Raw genomic sequence first — 23,529 nt, forward strand, 5'->3', positions numbered from 1 at the left:
GTCTGCGTTACCAAAATTATTGTTGGCTCCGACCCAGTCGTCTCCGGAGTCACTCGATCCAGCTTTGCCCTTGTCTGCTATTCCTCCTCCGAGCCATGTTGGCCTTCAGAGCCAGACTGCTTGGTGCCACCGCAGGAACTATCAGTTCCAGCTCCCTTTGTCGCTGCTTTGGAGCTGGGTTCGGCTCTGACACGCTCGGTGCCATCCGTCTTGTCCAGGGGCCAAAGCTCTCCTGTCGGTGCCGACAGGGAGGGTTGGAATTGATCTTCTGTTCTGAGACTTCCTCTCGGTGCGTCGGCCAGGGTGAGCTCAGACCCTGCATCCACCTCAGAGCCAATGCCTCTGGCTCCGGCTCCGATGTCAACCTTTGTCTCTTCGGAGTGGAGGAGATCTTCAGAGCCAGAGAGGTCGGCGTTTGAGATGAAGAGGAGCATGCTGTCTTATTCTCCAGCTCCTACCAATGATTCCAGCACTCTCCCCTTGAGAGCACCCACTTTGGTCTCAGCCCCTACTCTCTCTGGAGACAGCAGAGACCCTCAGCCTCAGGAACCATCGGCTGGTCGCCCCCACTCTTCCGAGGCCTCCCTGGAATGTCTTTTCGAGGAGCCTCCCCGGAAGAGGTTATGTAAGAGGAAGCATGTTGACTCCCAGGATGAGTCTTTGACATCGGACACTGACCTCGCATAGTCGGAAGAGTCCCCCAAGTCGTCCTTTGATGTCTCCTTTGTGGACATCCTGGAGATCCTTAAGCAGAGGTCCGACTGGCCCACTGTCAACCCTTCTGATGAGGAGTCTGTGTGTACCTGAAGACTTTCGGGTCTCAACCTTCTGCCTCTGGTGTCTCCACCTTTTGATGAACTGATGGATCTAGTTAGTTGAAAGGTGTAGGATACTCCTGATGCCGTGGAGCCAGACCCAGAAGACCTAATAAGTTTCTGTCTGTCCCTCCTGGTAAAGAGTTTTTGTCTAAGGGCGTTCCTGTAGATGCCATGGTGGTGGCGGTGCTGGCCACGAAGAAGGAGCTGGCAGAGACTTCTTCCTCTGTTCATCTGCCATACAAGGATTCTCGACAGATGGACCGATTTGGGAAGCGTATCTTTAGTTCAGCGGCATTTACCCTTCGATCGTTGAGCTATCTCACTCACTTCACGAGATTGCAGAGGGATTTCCTCAAGGAGTTAAGAGATTCTGTACAAGGTGCATGTACTGAGGGAGTCCCTGACAAGATTTCTGCTCAGTTGTCAGCCTTAAATTCTATAGTTAACTCATCCATGCGGCTGATCTCCTATGCCACTGATGGAGCGAGTAGAGCAGTGGGTTCAGGATTTGCCCTGAAGCATCACTCCAGGATGTGCTTGTGTAATTTTGTGGAACCGTTCAAGTCTACTTTCACCAACGCCCCCATTTGATGGTTCCTCATTGTTTGGTTCTGAAGTGAAGGATACACTCTCTCAGTGTGAGCAAGAAGGAAAGACACTTTCTGCCGTGGGAGTACATTTTACTGTTCCCTCTCGACCATACCCCAAAGGTCAAAGGGGTGGTAAAATGTGGTTCAAAATGTCCCAGAGGGTCTTTCCGGACACACAGGGTAAACCCTCCTTCAGAGGCAGAGGAGGAGGAAGAAATGGAAGATGTCGCCCTAGAGGCAGGGGCGGTCCACAATACCGGCAAGGCCATGATTCCTTTCGGGGATGGCCTTATTAGCGCTCCTGATGTGGGGCCCGACTGCATTTCTCTGGGGCTGGTTGGGGGTCGCATTTCTTTGTATCCAGAATCCTGGCTAAATATCACTCAAGACAAGTGGGTACAAAGGGTTGTTACCAGAGGCTATATCATACCCTTTTCCCTTCCACCATTTGTTCCCAAGAAGATCCCAGATGTACCACTCAATCACAGGGATCAGGCAACTGTGGAGATCAACAAGTTGCTCTTAAGAAGAGTCATCCAGTCCGTCCCAACAGACCAGATAGGATCTGGAACTTACTCCAGGTTCTTTTTAGTACCAAAATGAACTGGAGATTGGAGGCCAATATTGGACCTCAGCAGATTAAATGAATCCGTGAAGGACAAGTTTCAGATGGTAACACTGCAGTTGATGCTCCCGTTGTTAGGGAAAGATTATTGGATGTGCTCTCTAGATCTCCAAGACACCTACTACCATATAAAAATGGACAAGGCATTCAGGAGCCATCTACGCTTCCGGCTGGGAGCCACTCACTATCAGTTTCGTGCTCTGCCCTTTGGTCTCACCACAGCCCCCAGGGTGTTCACCAAATGCATGGCAGTAGTGACAAGCTCACCTGAGACGTTGGGGATTCCAGGTGTTTCCATATTTGGACGACTGGCTCCTGACCACCACCACCAGGCATCTACTCCTCCAAAAACAGGGACGCCACTATTCAACTTTGTGCTCAGTTAGAGATCTCCATAAATTGGGAAAAATCTGCATTATTGCCCTCTCAATCTGTGATTTTTATAGGCACAGAGGTAGACACAGTGAGCATGACAGTTTGTCTCCCCGCTGAAAGGGCACAAAACTTAATCTCTCAAATTCAATGTTTTCTCCCATTGCAGAAGGTCAAAGCGAAGTGGGTTCTTCAGCTCCTCAGGGCTATGGCTTCCACCATTCTATTAGTACCATTAGCCAGGTTGCACATGAGAATTCTCCAGTGGCTTCTGTCTCTCCAATGGTCCTTCCAATATCTCCCTCTGAGTCAACCTATCCTGCTGACTGAATCATGCAAGAAGGGACCTTCTTTGGTGGATAGCTCCCAACCAGTTGATCACGGGCACCTCCTTTGTTCCTGCTCAACCCGTTGTCACTGTGACCACTGATGCCTCCCAGATTGGGTGGGGGGGCATTATCTTGGCAGGACTGTCCAAGGCACATGGCAAGAATACGAGGCTCACCTACATATCAATGTTCTGGAGATGAGGGCGGTGCAAGCACTTCAAGACCTTCTTCCTCTAGGGACTATTGCGATACAGTCAGACAGCATGTCAGTAGTTTGGTATATCAACAAACAGGGTGGTACCAGGTCTTACCCACTCTGCCGAGAGGCCATGCGAGTTTGGGAATGGGCAATTTCTTCTCAGCACTTCTGGTTGCAATGCACATTCCAGGGACAAGCAACGTGATAGCCGACAAGCTCAGCTCGTCAATTCTACTACCTCACGAGTAGTATCTGATACGGGAAACAATGGAACAGATTTTCCGAAAATGGGGACAGCCTTGCTGTGACCTTTTTGCCAGTCCAGTCAATGCCAAATGCAGCAGCTATTTTTCCCTCATTCCCCCTCTGGGAAAGACACCCAGAGACGCTCTGGCTCACGATTGGCCTATGGGACTTCTGTATGCCTTTCCTCCATTTCCTCACATTTCCAAAGTAATTCAGAAAGCCAGTCGGCTGGGTAGCAAGTTGATCTTCATTGAATCTTACTGGCCTCGTCAGGTCTGTTTCCCCTTCCTCAAACCTCTTCTCCTGGATGATCCTTGGAACCTGGACCCAGCTCCAGATCTTTTGACTCGCATGTCAGGTTTGTTACATCCCTCAATCCACACCCTCAAATTGACAGCGTGGCTGCTCCAGTTCCATCCCTAGTCAGGCTTCATGATGTATCATCCTCAGTATCACATATTCTTAAATCCTCCCATAAACCTTCGACTAGGAGGCTGTATGGCAGTAATTTTTTTTTTTATTTATTTATATATATATATATATATATATATATATATATATATATATATATATATATATATATATATTTTTTTTTTTTTTACATTTGTTGACTGGAATAATCCGGCCATACCATAAATGGAAAAGATTTTCTATTTGGGCACAGAAAATGAATGTAGATCCCTACACTGCTTCTATCCCTGTGATTTTGGAATTTCTCTCCGAGCTTTTCCAGCAAGGATATGCCGCTGCCACTATTAGAGTCCAATTGGTGGCAATTTTTCATTTTCACTTAGGGTTTCTGGATACCAATTTAATGTCTCATAAACTATGCAAGACCTTTTTGAAAGGAGCCACTCTATTGAGACCACCGCTGCAAGAACCTGTGGCTTCTTGGGATTTAAATTTTGTGTTGTCCAAACTGACTTCTCCCCCGTTTGAACCTTCCCACTCATCTACATTGAAATTTTTGTCTTGGAAGACTTTGTTTTTGGTAGCTGTTACGTCAGCTAGTTGGGTATCGGAGCTACAAGCCTTGTCTGTTAAGCCACCTTATTTGATCTTTCACAAAGACAGGGTTTCACTGCGTACTAATCCCTCCTTTGTCCCCAAAGTTTGTTCCCCTGCTACCTTAAATCAATCCATAGAACTCCCAGTTTTCTTCCCTAATCACTGTAATGCAGCTGAATACCGTTTTCATCAGCTGGATGTTCATAGACAACTATGTTTTTATTTACAGCGGACCAAGGAATTTAGGAAATCCGATTAACTATTCATTTCCTTTTCTGACTCCAGATTGGGCTTACCAGTTTCTAAAGTGACACTGTCTAACTGGATTTCCAGTTGCATAGCCTTTATCTACAGTTCAGAGGGCAGACCTTTACCCTGCAGGATCAAGGCTCATTCTACCAGGTCGCTGTCTACCTCTGCAGCCTTTCAAGCCAGGGTCCCACTTGATAATATTTGTGCAGCAGCTACATGGGCTACCCCTCATACTTTTATTACACATTACAATTTGGATTTAACATCCAGGGGTAGAGCATCCTTTGGCTCCATCGTGCTTAGGAGTATTTTCCAGTGATCCACCCAAGAATAAGGTGCTAGGGACGTTGTCCCATGTGTAAAAATGAAGGTGAGATTGGACTACACAACATAAAGAAGAGATGTACTCACCATAACGTTCCATGTTGGTAGTCCACCTCACCCTTCATTTTTACCAACCCGCCCTCCCCATCCTGGAAGATCTGGAGATAATAATAATTTAGTTATCTTTGGTTGGAGACCCTTTAGTATTGGTTTGTCTGTTATGGTTTTTTCTTCTAGTGATCAACAAACAAGATCTGGGGTTTGTACTGGTGCACTATGGGATACCTGCTTAGCCACGAGCCAACCAGAAGTCTTCGAGCTTGTAAATCGGCCCAGTTGGAGCCGAGGATCGGCTCCGAACCCATATGTAAAAATGAAGGGTGAGATGGACTACCAACTTGGAACGTTATGGTGAGTACATAACTTCTTTTTACCATCCATGCACTTACCTTAACCCGCATCCTAACCCTAAGGTCCGTAACTATCACACACTTACCTTACGGAACTATACCGCAGAAGGCCAACCATGACTATTTGACGTTTCCAGTTTCACTCTTCTGGACTTTTGATGTTTTCGCATTTCGATAAGGACTGGTCGACGTTTAGGGATTCGATAAGGTAAGCGTCTGAGTTACTAAAATAGACCTGTATTTTGGTGTTTAGTGAGTATATTTTAAAATCAGTTGAGAATAGTCTTGGTTGTTAAAAGGAATAGTTTTATTTTATTGGGGTTAAGTAAATAAGTGAGCACTGCTAAGCCAGGATTCTATGGAGGAAAAGGCATCTTGGGTAAGAAGCAAGTCATCTGAATAATTCCACATTCAAGAGATCTGCAACTAATGAAACAGTTACTGCTGACAGACAACTTTACATTTGTGTTTCACATACAAATTCAGTGCCTGCTGCCCTTGAAGAATAAATTGCCCATGTTACATTTAAAAAAAAATAGTAAATCGGTAATACTGCACTAGGGAATGGATGGCAAACTTGACCAGAGTTTCATAGTTAGGTATCTCATCCAAGGGAAGACTCATTCAGCTGTGCAGTACTAACCCCCCCTCAAAGAACATCACAGTATCAGCAATCAATCTGCATAATGTGGGAGTAGAACCCACACCCTTTCCATAAAAGGCAAGAATGTACCTGTTCAGTTACTAAAACTGCTTTCAGATTGTATAGCACAAACACTGACAGCTGTTTGATAAACAAAACAGTTGCACATTGAAGACGGACTTAACATGAGCACAGTAAATTTCTATTCCATTAAAACTCACAATAACTCACAATTAATTGAAAATGCACCACTTGAAAGCTACTTTTGTTGTACTTTTACATTAAAAGATTTCAGGATCATCCGTCTTATGATAGAAGGTGTTTACCTGGTCTCTCTGAGTTGGGAAGCACTCCACAGAGCTCCAAGTTTGGTGGTTTATAAGGTAGTGTGTGTAAGAGTCAGTTTTCAAGCTTTTTTTGTCTGCTAAATCAAGTAAGTTTGCGAGGAGCTGCTCACTGTCCCTGGGTGGTAGGCTGTGCCCTGTATCGTAGCAAACAACTAGACAGTAAAGTTTCCCTGTAAAGTTAGGATTAGGTCTAAACACTGTTCAACAGTGTGGCATTAGAGAAGTTACCCTGTGCATCAGTTAGCACTACTATATACAAGCACTGTATATAATGTCTTGCCATTAAACTCAGAAGCTAGTTTGCATATCAAGTAGCACTACCGTATCCTAGCACTGTATAACTTCTTGCCCTTAACCCCAGAAACTACCCTAGGAAACTCCTGTTAAAACCCAGTCTTTTATCCTAAACAGCCCACAGTAGTACAGGACCGGGCAACATAGATATGCAATTTCCTAATATGTCTGTGGCCAGTTTGATAGATTTGAGCATCTTAAGGCAGTGTAGCAGTTGACTCATGTTCTCAGACAACCAATTAATCATTAAAGAAAGTAGCACAATATATGAGAGATGTAAATATGCAACTGCAAGATAAATATAATGTCTTTTACTTCTTCCTCCTGTTCTGCTATACTTCTGCTGTCATCTGTATTTTTTTACCAACTACCAGTCTGTCTTCACCCACCCCACCTTCTACCTATGCCTCTCTTAATTAACTCTTTTAACACTCATTTCACTTGTCTTCACTTTGACTAAAGGCTTTGTCTTTGTATTCATTTTCCTTCAGGCTGCTGAGAAAGTGTCTTTGCTTGGCTTAAAGGGGTTTCTCAGACCCAGCCCTGATTGATTTGCTGCATGTGTACAAAAGACCCAAATCTAGGATTTGAACTTCCCTTGGAACATAAATAGAACATGCTGGAGAGAGAGAAATATAGGTTCATAGATTAGTACTTAGGCTTAACTACCTTTGTGGGTCATCTCAAGCCTAGCCAATTATCCCATGTGAGAATCAAACCCTGTACATTGTGTTTGTAAGATAAACACCTTATAACCCAAAGGATCCCTATGCTATGTAATAGGCTCCCCATCATGTAAAACAGAGTTCATATCTGAAGCTATTCAATTGAAGCTTTGACACTGGATGGTAAACTATAAATTTAACCTCAGTCTAGCCCCTGTATTCCTTATGGACAGAGGCTGTTAATAAGAAAAGGATTATCCTAACACCCCTTCCCCTGCGAATCCCTTCGTTACCTCCCTACTAATATGCCTCCCATATAGATGCTAATAATACTTTGAATCCACATGGGCTTGGAGTGTGTGCCTAGGCTTGTAAAGACCCCAGTGGTAATTAGATTCATAGATTATTACTAGACTGTGTGCAAGTCATACATTGGATGACTTGCTCTCCAGCTGTAGTGATCACTCCCTCTCAGAGCTCATCTTTCTTTTGGACTTTTGCTTATAACCAGAGGACAAGCTTTCCCTTTCTTCTCCATATTGTGTCACAGGAGACGAGTTTCTAGAGGGAATAAGAGGCCCACTTCAAGTCACTGTGCCATCTTGGAAAGTTTCCTCCTAATGACTCCTTTAGGGCAATCTTTTTTTTTTTTTTTCCATGTCCTACACTGTTTGAAGGAATCCTAAAGTCTGGCCATCAGTCCTGCCTTCTTTTGCATTAAATCAGTGTTGTGTTTTGAGAATGGATCATCTGCATAGACGTGGTCCTGGTAAGTAGCCCATATCTTTGGGGAATCAGTATTTTTATTAGGACACCATGACTTTCTTCATTATACCTTCTCTATATTTAAATTAATCAAAACACTGTGCAGCCCAAGTTCAGGATGTTGGAAACTGTAGATATCAACCTATATGATGAGTGGGAGAATACAGCCCTACTTGGATTATTATTCTTTGTGTTGGGAATATGCAGCCATCCTCAAGTTTTGCTTGCTTTAATAGGGCAGGGGAAGGTAGTTATGTAAATACTTCTGCTAGGTAACTTGTCTGCTGGTAAAGTTTCACACAGAATGGCCAAGGCAGATTTGTTTTGCCTCCTAATGCCTCAGAAGAGCTGATGCTTAGCCGTTTGAGCTGTAATCTCTCCAGATAGTGTTCTTATCCAGTCTGAGAACTTTGGCTGTGTGGTGAGGTGATCATCTTGATGCATGACTGCTATAATAGTGCCTATTTAGTTGCCAGATCTTCACTGAAGTGTCTTGGAGACTGCCTTCAAAGCCAAATGGCTAAGGCTGTCCATTTGAGGTGACAAGCCTTCTTTGTATTCGGTCTATAAATCTTAAAAGTTTCTTTAGGTTACTTGTTGAACCTTTATGAACTAGGCTTCAGAAAGCCAAAGTGTGGCTTACCATATGCTGAATTTAAATAGTTCTGAAGAGTAAATGCCATGTCTAGATTCTAGTGGAGAATCATTCTCTGCCTTCAGACTTGCAGTTTGACAGATCTTCTCCATCAACCACGTTATGCAAGACCATTATCAGGAAAAAAACTATTTCCGGTGGCCACCACGTTAACTAAAAAACTTTCTGTTCATGCTGCTGTTTCATCTTCCACAAGGATGTGGTCTCTCTCTACTAGGTAAATTTTCATTTCTTCACTAAGGGGGTTTTGAAGCTGTCATTTAGTCTTTTTTTTTTTTTTTTCACTTGCAGCTTTGTTTTACAGATACTGAAAACTGGTGAAATCCATCATCCGTACAGTATATGTTTCCCTGTCCCTTGGTTTATGAGCCTAAGATCATCAGTCACAAGGAAAACAAACAACTAATGAGTTTTTGCAGTCATGTAGAGTGTACGGATTGCCACCAGAAGACTGCTAGGTCCTTTTCCATCCTGGTGACACTGTACTCCACAAGGGGTTGGGATGGAGGCATCCACTTTTATTGCATATTGCAGGAATATGTGCTATAGTATGTCCACTTGGCCATCTTTTCATGCCATTACCAGTACTGTAATTTGGGCTTCCACTCTACAGAAGACCACCTTTTTTGGAAGGCTAATCTTTATGGCATCTTGCCCTTACCTGACATTAGAGTTCCTTCCACTCTCTCAGTTTTGTGATCTTGTTTTAGGAGTTTTGCTTGGGTTTCTACACAAATGTTCACTTGTTGCAGAGAACTGCTAAACGTGTGATGTTACATATGATCTGCATCAGATGATTTTTGAGAGAAAGTGCTGTATAGGTGTCTTATTACTGTCTGCCTTCTAATGTAGGCATCCCTGTGTGAGTAAGGTCTTGTGATTTATGCTCCTGAGCTCTGGTGTGGGGTTGCATTGCTAGATCAAAGAAGACATGCCTGCCCTCAGTTCAGGAATGCAGTTTTTAAGGGTCATGTGAGGGGATCCAGAAATGTCTCCAAGGGTTCCACAGCTGTAGAAGTCTGCTGTTAAGGTATATGATAGGATATCCGTTTTCCATGCCCCTCTCTTATTGCCACTCATCTGCATGGTTTTTGTGAGTAAATTAATGTATTTTGACATTATTACAGTGGGATTGGCAAATGCTTTTGTTTCCAGTCTTGCAAAATTAGTACATTACATGACAGTGCTTATCTTTTTTAAAACCTTTGGTCAGATTTCAAGAAAGGTTAACATGACTGCTTTTTGTTCAGAGGACACAGTTTAAATGTATATGAACTGTCAAGCTATACTAGATGCCTGTCTTCTTATGGAGGTAGATGCTTTATGTAGTTTAAATCATGGCATTCTTAAAATTCCAAAAAGAATTGCATTTTATCTGCTTTCCAAATCCTTAAAGTTTTTTTTGTCTACAGGGCAAGTTCAGAGCAGGCAGTGTATTGAAGAAGTTATTCACTTTGCATATGAGGAGAAGCTTTTCCTTTTGTCTGATGAGGTAAATGATTTTCTTTTTTATTTTGTTTTCTCATTATGAAATTGTTGTCAAATTGCTGAGATGTAATGGTTCATTAGAAATATTGTGTACACCTGATAGTGTGCAAACCTTCTTAGGTCATTTGTTGTAGTAGCCCAGAGGTTAATTGTTGCCCTCTTCTTTTTAAGCTGTTAAAATTTCCTCCTTTAACTTAAATAATTAAAATTGCTTGTACAAGTGTGTACTTGTATACTATGAAGTAATAAACTTCATTATGCTGTACACTACATGTACAAATTTTCAAAGACAGTTCAGATGTCATCTCTCTGCAGGGTCTTGCATTCATTCATTCATTACACTCATTCTGTTGTTTCAGTCACTGTAAGCTCTTCTTTCTGTGTTCTGCTACTTCATTAGGCAGCCCCCCCTCCGTTTTCATATGTGTTTTGTTTCATGGATCTTTTTGAGAAGATGTAGCCCCATAAGCAACAGCGAAGGCTGAAGGCATATTAGGATGATGGATTAAAGTCTGTCTAGTTGTCCATGGAGCTGCTTGTTTTCTCTTTTCAAGATTGATATTCTTCATTTCACATTTGTGCTTATCCAGATCCATACCATTGCCTCCTCTGCTAAATGCGTTCAAAAAGCCTGTGCAAGTACTCAGAAACATAGGACAATTCTGTACCCTGTTGCTAGAAATGAAGAAGATTTTGGATGTTTGTTAGTCCTGAAAAGCCTAGTCCATTTGTTATGGGGGGTGGCTAGAGTGACGCATAACAGTAATACCAATGTGTAATGTAGATGATACCAAACGGTAAATAGGTGTGTAATGTATAGTGTGCATGTAACAATTACACTTGTGTGCAAAGTATAGGGTGCATAAACATAAGTACAACTCCAAGGGTATTTATAAAATAATTGGCTTCAGTTGTTCCATCTGCTGACATCCAGGAATCTATATTTACACTTACGTGGGTGATTCTCTCATCATAGCAAATTCTACTTGACACTCGGACAGCCCTCCTTTTCTCCATAATGTGTTTCAAAATCTAGTTTTCAAACTAAACTTGGTGAAATATTCTCTAGTCCCATCTCACATGTTAATGTTTCTGGGATGCCTTCTGGACACCACTCTCATTATGACATCCCCCCCCCCCCCCGAGAACATCTGTGTTTGCCATTTACACTTCATTGACCTGACTCACCTGTCCATTATACAAGAGAGCTTCTTAGAATTCTGTGTTACATGATGTCAGCTATCCTCATGGTTTCTCTAACCAGACTTCACATGAGGAAAATTCAGTGGTTCCACAGAGCTGTAGGAAATCGGCATTAAAAGCCTTGAGCCAGCTGTGGTTTCCAGGACCAATATTGGGGATGTACTTAATCAGGGGGAGGAACAAAGTATTGGCTCTGTACAAACTAGCTGTAATTTCATGAGTGCTGGCAACCCAGCACAGTCTGTCCTTTCAGGCAGCATATATTCTTGGTTCATAGGTCAATACTAGACAATCAGTCTGCAGACTGTTGAGCACACAGCCAATAACCAGTGAGCAAAGGGGAAAATCAAAGCACCTTGTACCTTGTGTCTGAGGTAAACACCTTAATCATTATGCCTACCCCTCCCTTCAAAGAATACTATTGGAGACTTCCTGAGCAGGTCCAGGGCACTCTCTGTTCCAGGAGATTGTCTACCGGTGGAGAACTCCCCAAGTAGATTGGTTTACCTCCATTCACTTTCAATAGTTATATAACATATAACATAATTTCCAGGATTCCTTGCAAACAGGCCTGGAAAATAGATGATGTTAAGTTGTCAATCTCGCCTTCATTCTTGCTGGATGGGTTCGGAGCCGATCCTCGGCTCCGACTCGGCACTAGCTTTAGCTCGAGAACTCCTTTTACCAGCTCGAGGCAACCCTATATCCCATGATGCAAGGCGGAACTACCTCAGATCTCGTTTGCCGCTTAGCGAAAGAGGTCTCCTTTGCCAGCTGAGGTAAGTTTTTCTTGTTAAAGAAGAAACAAGTTTAGTTAGGGGTTTAATTTCCCTTCAGTGTTAGGTTAGCCTGTATTTAGTACAGCCCACCCTATTCCCTTCCTTTTTAAACTTTTAAAATAGTTTTTTCAGTTAAAGTTTTAGTCAGGCCTAGTTCCCCAAGTTATTCCCTTCCTGTGTGTCTGTGTAGGGATTAAGTTGCGTGTTTGTGGGGACTGTTTGTGTATATCCTTTTTAGGATGTCTAGGGAAGGCAAGGTCTCAGGCTTCAAGAAGTGTGACCAGTGCTGTCAGAAAATGTCCCTGACAGACGGTCACACTTCTTGTGTGTATTGCCTGGGGCCTTTGCACCTGCAGGACTCCTGTGCGTTGTGTCATGCCTTTAGCCAGAGAGTCCTGCAGGAAAGGAGGAACAAACTGATCCTCCGAGGTTTGTTAAAACCTGAAGGTTCTCCTCCTAAGCAAGGGGCAGGAAAACCTCTTAATCCACCAAAGGCTCAGGCTACAGTGTCCAAGCCTCCTCTGGTGGCTCCGGCTCCGTCGGAGCCGATATCGCTCGGCAGGAGCCGATGCTTCTTCTGCTAGAGTAGTGGGTTCGGTGCCGGCCGGCTCCGATACCCTGACTACTGCTGCCTTGTCGGCTCCGGCTGGAGCCGACACTTTATCCAGCATCGGAGCCGAGAGATCCTCGGCTCCATCTGGGGTTCAAGGGACTTCGGCTCCGATGGCTCCGGCCCGTAAGAGATCCCGGTCCCCTTTGATACTAAGTATCCACTCGGCCCGGGTCTCCTCTTTGTCGGAGCGGAGCCATCGGAGCCGATCTTGAGATCTTCCAGGCTGTCTGACCACGATTTGGAGAGGGTGGTAAGCAGGCTGTTGAAGTCTCAGGCACTGGCCCAAATGCTCCATAGCCCGTCTCAACAGACTTGGCTACAGCCCCAATTCTTGAGATTCCTCCTCCGACTCCACACCAGAGTTCGGAGCCGGAGCTTCTTGGGACAGCGACTGTTTCGATGCCGGAGCCGATACATCCTTCGGCTCCGTCATCCTCGGCTCCGATCTCCTCCTTGAGACTTTCCTTGGAGGGATCCGGTCGTCGGGTTTCCACTGTCGGCTCCGAGGGGGCTAGTGGCATCGGACCCTTGTCCGACCCCGCTCTCCCTCTCGGAGCTTCGGCTTTGGTAAGCTCGGTGCCATCGACCTCGGAGCCTTCTCTCTCCTTGGAGCCGACCATTCCTGTTTCTTCGGAGCGGGTGTGTTCAGGTCTCCCGGGGAGAGGAGCCTTTGAGGTGATGAGGAGTGTCCTGGCCTCTGAGCCTGGTCAACGGTCTATCCCTCTAGCTCCTCCCTCATCAGTGCCTGCAGATGCCTCTTGCCAGCCTCTTGCTCTCAGGCCCAGGGATCCATCGCCCCAGGTTTCCCCACTGGGAATTTCCTCCTCTTCCGAGGTTTCTCCTGACCCTGCAGGGGAACCCCCTCGGAAGAGGGCGTGTAAGAGGAAACACACAGACTCCCTGAGTCTACTACATCTGATACCGACTTAGATGAGTCGGAGGGTTCCCCACGGTCCCCTCTGAGGATGTCTCATTTTCAGACATCCTTGAGCTCCTCAAACAGAGGGGAATTGGCCCTCCATTGACCCCTCCGAGGATGAGTCGGTATACCTGGAGGCTTTGGATCCCGACCCTCCACCTCCTGGGTGTCTCCGCCTTCGACCCACTCATGCAGGTAGTGGCTCGGAAGGCGTGGCTCCAGATTCTGTGGAACCTGTCCCCAGGAGACCATCCAAGTTCATCACGGCCCCTTCGGACAAACAGTTCCTGTCCAAAGGTGTCTCTGTGGATGCTATGGTGGTGGCGGCCACTAAGAAGGAACTGGCGGATCCTTCAGTACCTGTCCATCCTCCTAATAAGGATTCTAGGACCATGGACAGGTATGGAAAGCGGATTTTTTCTTCAGCGACCTTTGCAATGCTCGCTGAATTACCTTTGTCACTTCACCAGGCTTCAACGAGATATTCTCAAGGAACTGGGAGAAGTAGTCCAGGATCCTTCAGCTGCTGGGGCTCAGGAAAGATTGCCTCTCAGCTAGCTATCCTGAATTCGATATCTAACTCCTCCATGCGGCTCATATCTTATGCAGCCGATGGGACGAGCAGGGCCGCAGGCACAGGTGTTGCTCTTAGACGCCAAGCCTGGATGCGGCTGTGTAATTTTGCGGACCCCTTTAAGGCATCCTTCACCAACACCCCCTTTGACGGTTCGGCTTTGTTCAGACCTCAGGTGAAGGATACTTTGACCAGATGTGAACAAGACGGTAAAACTCTTTCTGCCGTTGGAGTCCAGTTTTCCACTCCTTCTAGACCATATCCCAAGGGTCAGAAGGGGGGGAAGATGTGGTTCCGTAAAGCCCAAGGAGCTACACCAGACACACGTGGTCAGTTTACCCCTAGAGGCAGAGGGGGTAACAATAATAGACGCCGCCCTAGAGGCAGGGGCGTCCTCAGAACCAGGGCAACAGGGAGCCTCTTCCTGAGAAGCCCTTTCAGCATCCCTGAGGTGTTGCCCGACTGTCCACCCTTGGAGGCAGTCGGGAAGAATTTCGCTGTACCCAGTAGCCTGGCAATCCCTATCACAAGAGAAGTGGGTACAGTCGATTATATCCGAGGGTTACAAAATTCCCTTGAAAGGTTTCCGTACCTCTACAATCCCTTCCAGACATCTCACCCGGTCAAAGGGATTTGGCAAAACAGGAAGTTTCAAAACTCCTGGGAAAAAGAGCCATCCAAACAGTGCCGGCAGACCAAGTAGGATCCGGCTTCTACTCAAGATTCTTTTGGTCCCCAAAGGACGGGAGATTGGAGACCAATACTAGACCTAAGCAGACTAAACAAGTCTGTCAAAAGGCAAGATTCGGATGGTCACGCTGCAATCCATTCTGCCCTTTCTGGGCAAGGACAACTGGATGTGCTCGATAGACCTTCAGGATGCGTACTATCATATAAAGATTCACAGGCGCTCCAGAAGGTTTCTCCGCTTTCGGCTGGGAGCCAGTCATTACCAATTCAGAGCACTGCCCTTTGGCCTCACTTCAGCCCCAGAGTGTTCACCAAATGCATGGCGGTGGTCACAGCTCACCTGAGACGTCGAGGATTCCAAGTGTTTCCTTATTTGGACGACTGGCTCCTCTCCGCCACCTCCAAGGATCAGCTTCTTCGTCCAGAGACTACACCTTACAGCTTTGCAAGAGTCTAGGAATTTCGGTGAATTTGAAAAATCCTCTCTGCTGCCTTACCAATCTATCACCTTTATAGGCAGAGTTAGATACCGTCAAAATGTTAGCCAGGCTAACAAATCAAAGGATTCTGGACATCCAGAAATTTGTTCAGCTTCTGTTACAAAGCAACAAGGTCAAAGCCAGGTTTGTCTTGAAGGTTCTAGGCCTAATGGCTGCAGCCATTGTTCTTCTTCCACTAGCTCGCTTCCACATCGTCTCCTGCAGTGGATGTTGTTCACGCAGTGGTCGTACCACGATCTGCCCATGAGACACGAGATCTTAGTGACACAGTCTTGCAGGGCTCATCTACGATGGTGGGTATCTTCCCCTCTTCTTCATCAGGGCCGACCATTTGTTCCCCTCCTCCAGTTGCCACAGTCACCACGGATGCCTCTCTGATCGGGTGGGGGACATTATCAGGGCAGGATGGTCCACGGACGTGGCAACCCATAGAATACCACCTGCACATAAATGTCCTGGAGAGAGCAGTGCTTTTAACATTGCAAGCCCTCGGCGACTTTCTTCCCACAGGGACTATTGCAGTACAGACGGACAACATGTCCGTGGTCTGGTACATCAACAAACAGGGCGGAACCAGGTCCTATCCCTTATGTCGAGAAGCTCTCAGACTTTGGCAATGGGCGATCTCTTCTCCGCGGTTTCTGATAGCAACGCACATCCCGGCAGGTCCAACCTATTGGCGGACAGGCTAAGCAGATCTATTCTGATGCCTCACGAGTGGTCTCTCAATCAGTCTGTAGTGGATCAGATTTTTCTGAAGTGGGGCACCCCTTGTTGCGATCTTTTGCTACCCTCAAAACAGCAAGTGCCCAGATTACTTCACACTATTTCCTCTTCCAGGCCAACCCTTGAGAGACTCTCTAACCCAGGATTGGCCTCGGGACTTCTTTATGCTTTTCCTCCCTTTCCATTGATTCCACAAGTCATTCAGAAAGCCACCGTTTGAGAGCCAAATTGATCCTCATTGCTCCATATTGGCCTCGACAAATTTGGTTTCCGTCTCTACATCATCACCTTCTGGTGCAGCCCTGGCATCTGGGCCCAGTTCCCGATCTTTTGATCCACCAGTCGGGTCAGCAGCACCGAGCCATTCATTCTCTCAACCTCACTGCTTGGTTGCTCCACTTCCTTCCCTAGCCAGGCTACCAATGATTTCTGACTCAGTCAGAGACATTTTAGTGTCTTCTTTAAAGTCGTCCACTAGAACTGTTTATGCTAGCAAGTGGCGTTTTTCTATTTGGGCAAACGCCAGAAATATTGATCCTTTCACCGCTCCTATACATTCTGTTTTGGATTTCCTGGCGGAGGTTTTTCATTCGGGATCGTCATCATCTACAGTCAAAGTACAAATGGCTGCTATTTCCAAATTTCATGTTGGCTTGCAGGACAATAACATCATGTCTCATAAGTTATGCAAAGCCTTTTTGAGAGGAGTTTTCTCCTAAAACCGCCTGTGAAACATCCTCCTCCGCAATGGGATCTGAACTTAATGTTGGCATCCCTAATTCTACCTCCTTTCGAACCGTCTGCTCGTGTTCTTTAAAGTTGTTGACATGGAAAACTATATTTTTGCTGGCTGTTACTTCTGCAAGAAGAGTTTCTGAGATTCAGGCCCTCTGTATTCGTTCACCTTATCTGGTGTTTCATAAGGATAGGGTTTCTCAGAACTAACCCTTCCTTTCTTCCCAAGGTTGTATCTCAAGCCAATATTAACCAATCTATTGATCTACCAGTTTTCTTTCCTAACTATTCTGACAGAGCTGAACAGAAGCTACATTTTTGGATGTTCACCGTCAGCTCAGGTACTACTTACATAGGACTAAACAAGTTAGAAAATCAGACCAATTGTTTGTCTCCTATGCAGGAAACAGGTTGGGTCTTCCAGTATCTAAAGTGACCTTATCTAGATGGTTGACTTCCACCATTTCCTATGTGTACTCTCTAAGGGGCAAACAACTATCTTCTAAGCCAAAAGCACATTCGACCAGGAGTCTATCCACTTCTGTAGCCTTTCAGGATAGACTTCCCATTGACACTATTTGTGCAGCAGCTACTTGGGCCACGCCTCATACCTTTGTGTCTCATTACAAGTTGGATTTGGCCTCCAGAGATAGGGCCAGTTTTGGTTCCACTGTTCTCAAGAGTCTGTTCCATTGAGCCACCCGGGATACAGGTGCTAGGACGCGGTCCCATCCAGCAAGAATGAAGGCGAGATTGACAACTTAACATTTAGAAGTTATGTACCTACCATAACGTTCCATGTTAGTTGTCTTCTCTCGCCTTCTTTCTTGCGTCCCTCCCTCCTTCCCCCTGGCCTGGACAGATCTTGGAGAGTTCCTATTAGATTGCTTCCTCTGGAGCATTGTTATGAGGACTTCTTTTAGGAACCATGGTTCCTAATTATATTAGGATAAGTCTTTAGCAAGGTTAGTTAGCTGCCAAACGAGATCTGAGGTAGTTCCGCCTTGCATCATGGGATATAGGGTTGCCTCGAGCTGGTAAAAGGAGTTCTCGAGCTAAAGCTAGTGCCGAGTCGGAGCCGAGGATCGGCTCCGAACCCATCCAGCAAGAAAGAAGGCGAGAGAAGACAACTAACATGGAACGTTATGGTAGGTACATAACTTCTAATTTTTTTCTTTCTTATAGAAAGGAATGTATCTGTATGCCTCCCCCTCTTTCCTGTGGTAATGAGTCTTACTAAAGATCAAGAAGAACTCTCCAGAGATGCCTACTATTAACTCCCTTTTAGCTCTCCCCTCTTATGACCTGGCCAGAGGCAGTTACCAAAACCTACCACACAGAGTCGACCTATTTACACAGGACAAAGGCTGTCTCATTCATCCCAATATTCAGACCTTACACCTAACTGATGTTTTTTTGATACTATTCAGTCCATTTGGGCACTTTTTTACAGAGTATGCGCAGTAAGTATTAAAGGAAAACTCTGCCTTAGAACTAACAAAATAGTGAAAAAATACATTATCTCTGATGTTCTTCATTCCACATTGCTGCAGTCCTAACAATTGGGTAGTCCGCTGTCCCAGTCGGCCCGAATACCAAAGTATATGGCTGACGTCGGTCAAGGCGCATTAGTCTGACGTCAGGACGTCAGGGTACTAATGCGCATGACCGACGTCATATCCTCAGTCTTTTTTGCCGCATGGTCCGATGCAGAAGCAGTTTTGCGAGTGCAGGTTGGCGTTCTGAAATTTTCCGAAGTCGGAGTTTCAGACCGAATCAAAGTTGGCTAAGTACCCCGTTGGGGAATATTTTGGTTTTTTCTTGCCTCAGTATTTAACCGGATGTCAGAAAAAGTGAATAACTGTATTTCTTGTGGGAAACAGATACCTCATAGGGATTACCATACCTTGTGTATACCTTGTTTAGGGCCTGAGCACGACGTTGTTGGATGCCGCTCTTGTGCTAGATTTAACAAACGCACTATTAAGAGGAGGTTAGACTGTGCCAGGTTAGTTTTTGGGAAGCGTTGTAATTATAAAATGCCGTTGGATGCTCCGACGCCCGCTTCGTCCAAAAAGCGCAAGGACAAAGCAGCAAAGCCTAGATTGGAAGAACCGACAGTCCCAGACGTCGGTTCTTTAGAAGGCTCAGTGGAGCCGGAGGTTCTGCCAGGAGTTTCTTTGGAGTCTCAGGGAGAGACTTTACTGTTACAGGATGTGTCCTCTCAGGAGGTAGGCCAGGCTGAAGGGGCTTCTCAGGTGGCTGTTCTTCCCTCCCTTCCTAAGGTGGTTAGAGCCTCCCCTTCTGTTTCCAAGGCTTCTTTGAGAGGCAGGCCAGGTTTAACTTCAGTGGGGGTTTCTCCTAGCTCTTCAGGATCTTTGCCTAAGAAACATATGCTTAAAATGGCAGAGGATTTGATTACTATGATTAGGGGTTCTATGCCCCCTCCTGATAAGAGGCCTAGGGTGGAACCTGAGTTTGAGAGTTTTGAGCAGTGTTCGGAGGCTTCTGAGTCTTGACTGAAGACTTGCAGGAGTATCCTCCTTATTCTGATTCTGATGTGGATGATTCTACTCCTTCAGCTTCTCCTCCTGAGGATTTTTCATTTTCAGAGACTCTTCATTCCATGAGGGAGCATTTTAAATGGGAAGGTCAAGATTTCTCTGATTCCAGGAAGAGGCTTAGGGAATTCTTGTTTTACCCCAGCATAGGGCTTTTGCCATACCCCCTGTTCTGAATGTGGTGGAAGATTGTTTTGCAGAGGCTTCCCTGAACCCTGATTCTTTGCCTCCTGCCCCAGTTAAACCAGATAGGTACTATAGGGTGCCTGAAGCTCATAAGTATCTTTTTAAGAGTCCTAGGGCAGACCCGAAACTGTCTCTCAGGGGCCTAAAGGTGTTAAGGCTTCTGTTGTTAAAAATCCTGTTCCTCCTGATAAAGAGGCAAGGGCTTTGGATAGATGGGGAAAGAAAGTGTATACTTCTTCCACTTTAGCCATGAGGGCGTTGAATTGCCAGTTTCACATGTTGAAATATCAAAATTATCTCCTTTCACAATTGAAGTCTAAGGTGGATGCTCTGGCGGAAGGTATTGAGTGTAAAGAGTTGCAGGATTTAGTTCATGTGTCTGAACAGGTGGGTAAGCATTCCTTGCAATGTGGTTTTGATGCTGTGCAGGCCTCCTCGAGGGTGGCTGCCACTGGTTCTGTTCTTCGTAGGCACGCCTGGTTGAGGGATCAGAATTTAGCTGAGCATGTTAAGACAAGGATTTAGATGCTCCATTACAGTCTGACGTGTTGTTTGGTTCGCCTGTGGAAGCAGTTTTAAAGAAAATGGAAGACAAGGCTAAGTCTATGCAAACTGTTAAAGATTTTTTGCAGGTGCAGCCTCCGAAGTTTAGTAGAAATTGGCCTACTAAGGGATGGACATATCCTGCTTATGATTCCCAGTCTAGGGGTAGGTCTAGACGTGGTAGGGGCAGAGCTCAAGGTTCTTTTAGGCCTAGAACAGGGAGTTCACCTGCTCAGACTTCTGGTGAGGACAGGGGTCAGTCCTTTCGTAAACAGACCCAATGACCTGCCTTTTCAGCTGCCAGTACATTCTCGTCTGGTAGCACCTTTGGGAGGAAGGCTGGCTCTTTTCAAAGAAAATTGGGATTTAATTACCCAGGACAGATGGGTTTTGGATATCATTCACCACGGTTACAGGTTTTATTTCCATACCTTGCCTCCTTTCAAAGGCATGCCAGACATTCCTCCTCTACAAAGAAAAGAGGCTCACAAGCAAATTTCTCTGTTACTCCAAATAGGGGCCATTCAGCCGGTTCCTGTGCCAGAAAGGGGCCTAGGATTTTATTCTCGCCTGTTCCTAGTACCAAAGAAGGGGAACACGTGGAGACCAATTTTGGATTTATCTATCCTCAACACTTATCTGGACATTCCCAAGTTCAAAATGTTGACGTTACAACAGCTTTTACCTCTGCTGGGCAAAGATCACTGGATGGTAACTTTAGATCTCAAGGAGGCTTACCTTCATGTGCCTATCAGACTAAGTTGCAGGAAGTATCTGCGTTTTCGAGCTGGAAATTCCCATTATCAGTTCTCTGCATTGCCCTTTGGCTTATCTACTGCGCCCAGAGTATTCACAAAGGTTCTGGCTCCAGTGATAGCTTACTTCAGGCTAAAAGGAATACAAATCTATCCTTACTTGGGCGACTGCCTGATTCTGGCTCAAGAAAAGGAAGACCTTTTACAGCATTTGGAATATGTGATAGCAGTGCTAAGATGCCTAGGGTATTCTGTGAACGAAATAAAGTCCAGTCTAGTACCCTCTCAAGACATGTGCTTTCTGGGTGTGAGACTGAATACAGCAGCCCAGATGGCCTTTTAACCCCGGACAAACAAAAGAATCTTTCCATTTACTTCCATCAACTATCTCTTCAGTCCGGGCTGACTGCAAGGACAGTCCTTCAAGCCTTAGGGTTCATGGCATCTTGTATTCTGGTGCTTCCCAATGCCAAACTGCATATGAGGAAGCTGCAATGGTATCTCAAAATGTATGGACACAGCACTGCCAGGATTTGGACACTGTCATTCAAATAATACCTTGCATTCAACAGGAATTTTTGTGGTGGGCTCAGGAATGTCACCTAAACAAGGGACTCTCTGTGACCCGGCCAGAGGCGAGTCAGATTCTAACGACAGATGCCTCAGACATTGCTTGGGGAGCTCATGTAAATGGAAAGTGGATACAAGACAAGTGGCCTGCCAGACTACAGCATCTACATATCAACATGAAGGAGATGTTAGCAGTCCAGTTTGCATTACTGGCTTTCAAGGAGTTACTTCTTCCAGGGCAGGTGTTGATTCTAACAGACTACACAACTGTCATGTGGTACATCAACAAACAAGGGGGAACACATTCTTACCCGTTATGCAGGCAAGCAATGATTTTATGGGAGACTGCGCTCAGCTTGCAACTAACTCTTCAGGCAAGGTTTCTGCCGGGAGCACAGAACTCCTTAGCAGATGTGTTAAGCAGACAAATCATGGATCCCCACGAGTGGAAACTGGATCTTCATGTATTTCGGAAATTGACAGTGTCATGGGGAACTCCAGACATAGATCTGTTTGCATCTCCACTAAACCACCAGCTGCCAAAGTTTTGCACAAAGAGGTTTCATCACACAGCTTGGAAAGTGGATGCTCTTTCTTTCAGTTGGAAAAATCTTCATGTGTATGCCTTTCCACCTCTGCCTCTTCTCCAAAAGGTGCTCCTAAAGGTCAGACAAGACAAGCCAAAGATGATTTTAATAGCTCCAGATTGGCCTCGGCAACACTGGTACCCATTACTGAGGAGTCTGGTAAGGAAGCCTCCATGGCCTTTACCTTTGATTCCACACCTGTTGTCTCAGAGGGACGGTCACCTGCTCAATGTTTAGCTTCACTCTCCATCTAACAGCCTGGCATATTCTGTTTTGAAACATAGCAGGTCTCAACTTCCTCAACAAGTTTTAAATGTGATTATGGAAGCCAGAAGACCTAGTACAAGGAAAGTGTACGCAGAAAAATGGAAGAGATTTTTATTTTGGAGTGCAGCAAAGAATTTGGAGATTTCTGAGCCTAATTTGAGTGTGGCTCTTCAATATCTTACTGAGTTATTGGACAAAGGTTTGTCTTTCTCTTCCATTAAGATTCATGCTGCAGCAATTTCAGCTCACTATGATTGTGACCCACCATTGTTTTCGCATCCTTTGTTCAAGCAATTTCTTAGAGGGGCAAAGAATATAAGACCCCCACGTAGAGCTCCTACTCCTGCTTGGGATCTCAATTTTGTGTTGGAGAAACTTACTCTACAACCTTTTGAGCCTGCGGCTACTGCTGAATTGAAATACTTGTCATGGAAGACTGCTTTTTTGTTGGCCATTACTTCTGCAAGAAGGGTTTTTGAATTACAGGCCCTTATGGCGGTAGAGCCTTTTTTGATTTTCCATAAGGATAGGGTATCATTACGTACTAATCCTTCTTTTATGCCTAAGGTGGTTTCTAGTGTGGCTTTAAACTAAACTATTCATTTGCCTACTTTCTATGCAGATCCCCAAAATAAGGGGGAAAAGATTTTGCACACTTTAGATGTACACAGGCAGTTGCGTTATTATTTAAGCAGGACTAAGGATTTTAGGCAGTCTCAGCAGTTGTTTGTTTCTTTTGCTTTGAGTTCTCAGGGCAAGCCTGTGTCAAAACAAACTATTTCTAAGTGGATTGGGTTTTGCATTGCATTTTGTTATTCCCATCATGGCAAGGAGATTCCAGCTGGGATTAGGCCTCATTCCACTAGGGCTACTGCCACTTCAACAGCATTTCTAAGGGGTGGCAACTAAGGATATTTTGGAGGCAGCTACTTGGAGTTCAGTGCATACTTTCTCTAAGCATTACCACCTTCCTCTCTACTCTAAATCTAGGGCTGGTTTTGCCACAGCTATTTTGCAAGGCATGTTGACAGCTCCTGCTTCCTTATGATTTGCCAGCCTCCCTTACCTCTGCTTTGGGATTCTACCCAATTGTTAGGACTGCAGCAATGTGGAATGAAGAACATAGTACAGTTTTGTACCTACCATAAATGTAGATGTTCGAGGATCCACATTGCTGCAGTCCAATTACCCTCCCTCCTTCCCTCTGTGTTTAGGGGTGGTTGTGTGGGTGAGGTTATACTCTTGTAATTTTGTATATATTGTACATATTTTTGGTGCAGGAGTGTTTGGT

The 23,529-nt window shown here is 45.2% G+C and overlaps 1 protein-coding gene across 1 annotated transcript in view; it reads left to right on the plus strand.

Moving 5' to 3' along the window:
* GPT2 (glutamic--pyruvic transaminase 2) overlaps positions 1-23,529 on the plus strand; it is a 567,369-nt gene that overhangs the window by 312,959 nt on the left and 230,881 nt on the right. The window contains exon 6 of the mRNA XM_044081280.1: positions 9,955-10,034. Coding sequence (XP_043937215.1) covers positions 9,955-10,034 — 80 coding nt within the window. The remainder of the gene's footprint in view (positions 1-9,954; positions 10,035-23,529) is intronic.

The sequence above is a fragment of the Protopterus annectens genome, chromosome 8.part0 (genome assembly GCF_019279795.1).
Source record: "Protopterus annectens isolate FY-2018-M chromosome 8.part0, PAN1.0, whole genome shotgun sequence".
NCBI lineage: Eukaryota > Metazoa > Chordata > Ceratodontiformes > Protopteridae > Protopterus > Protopterus annectens.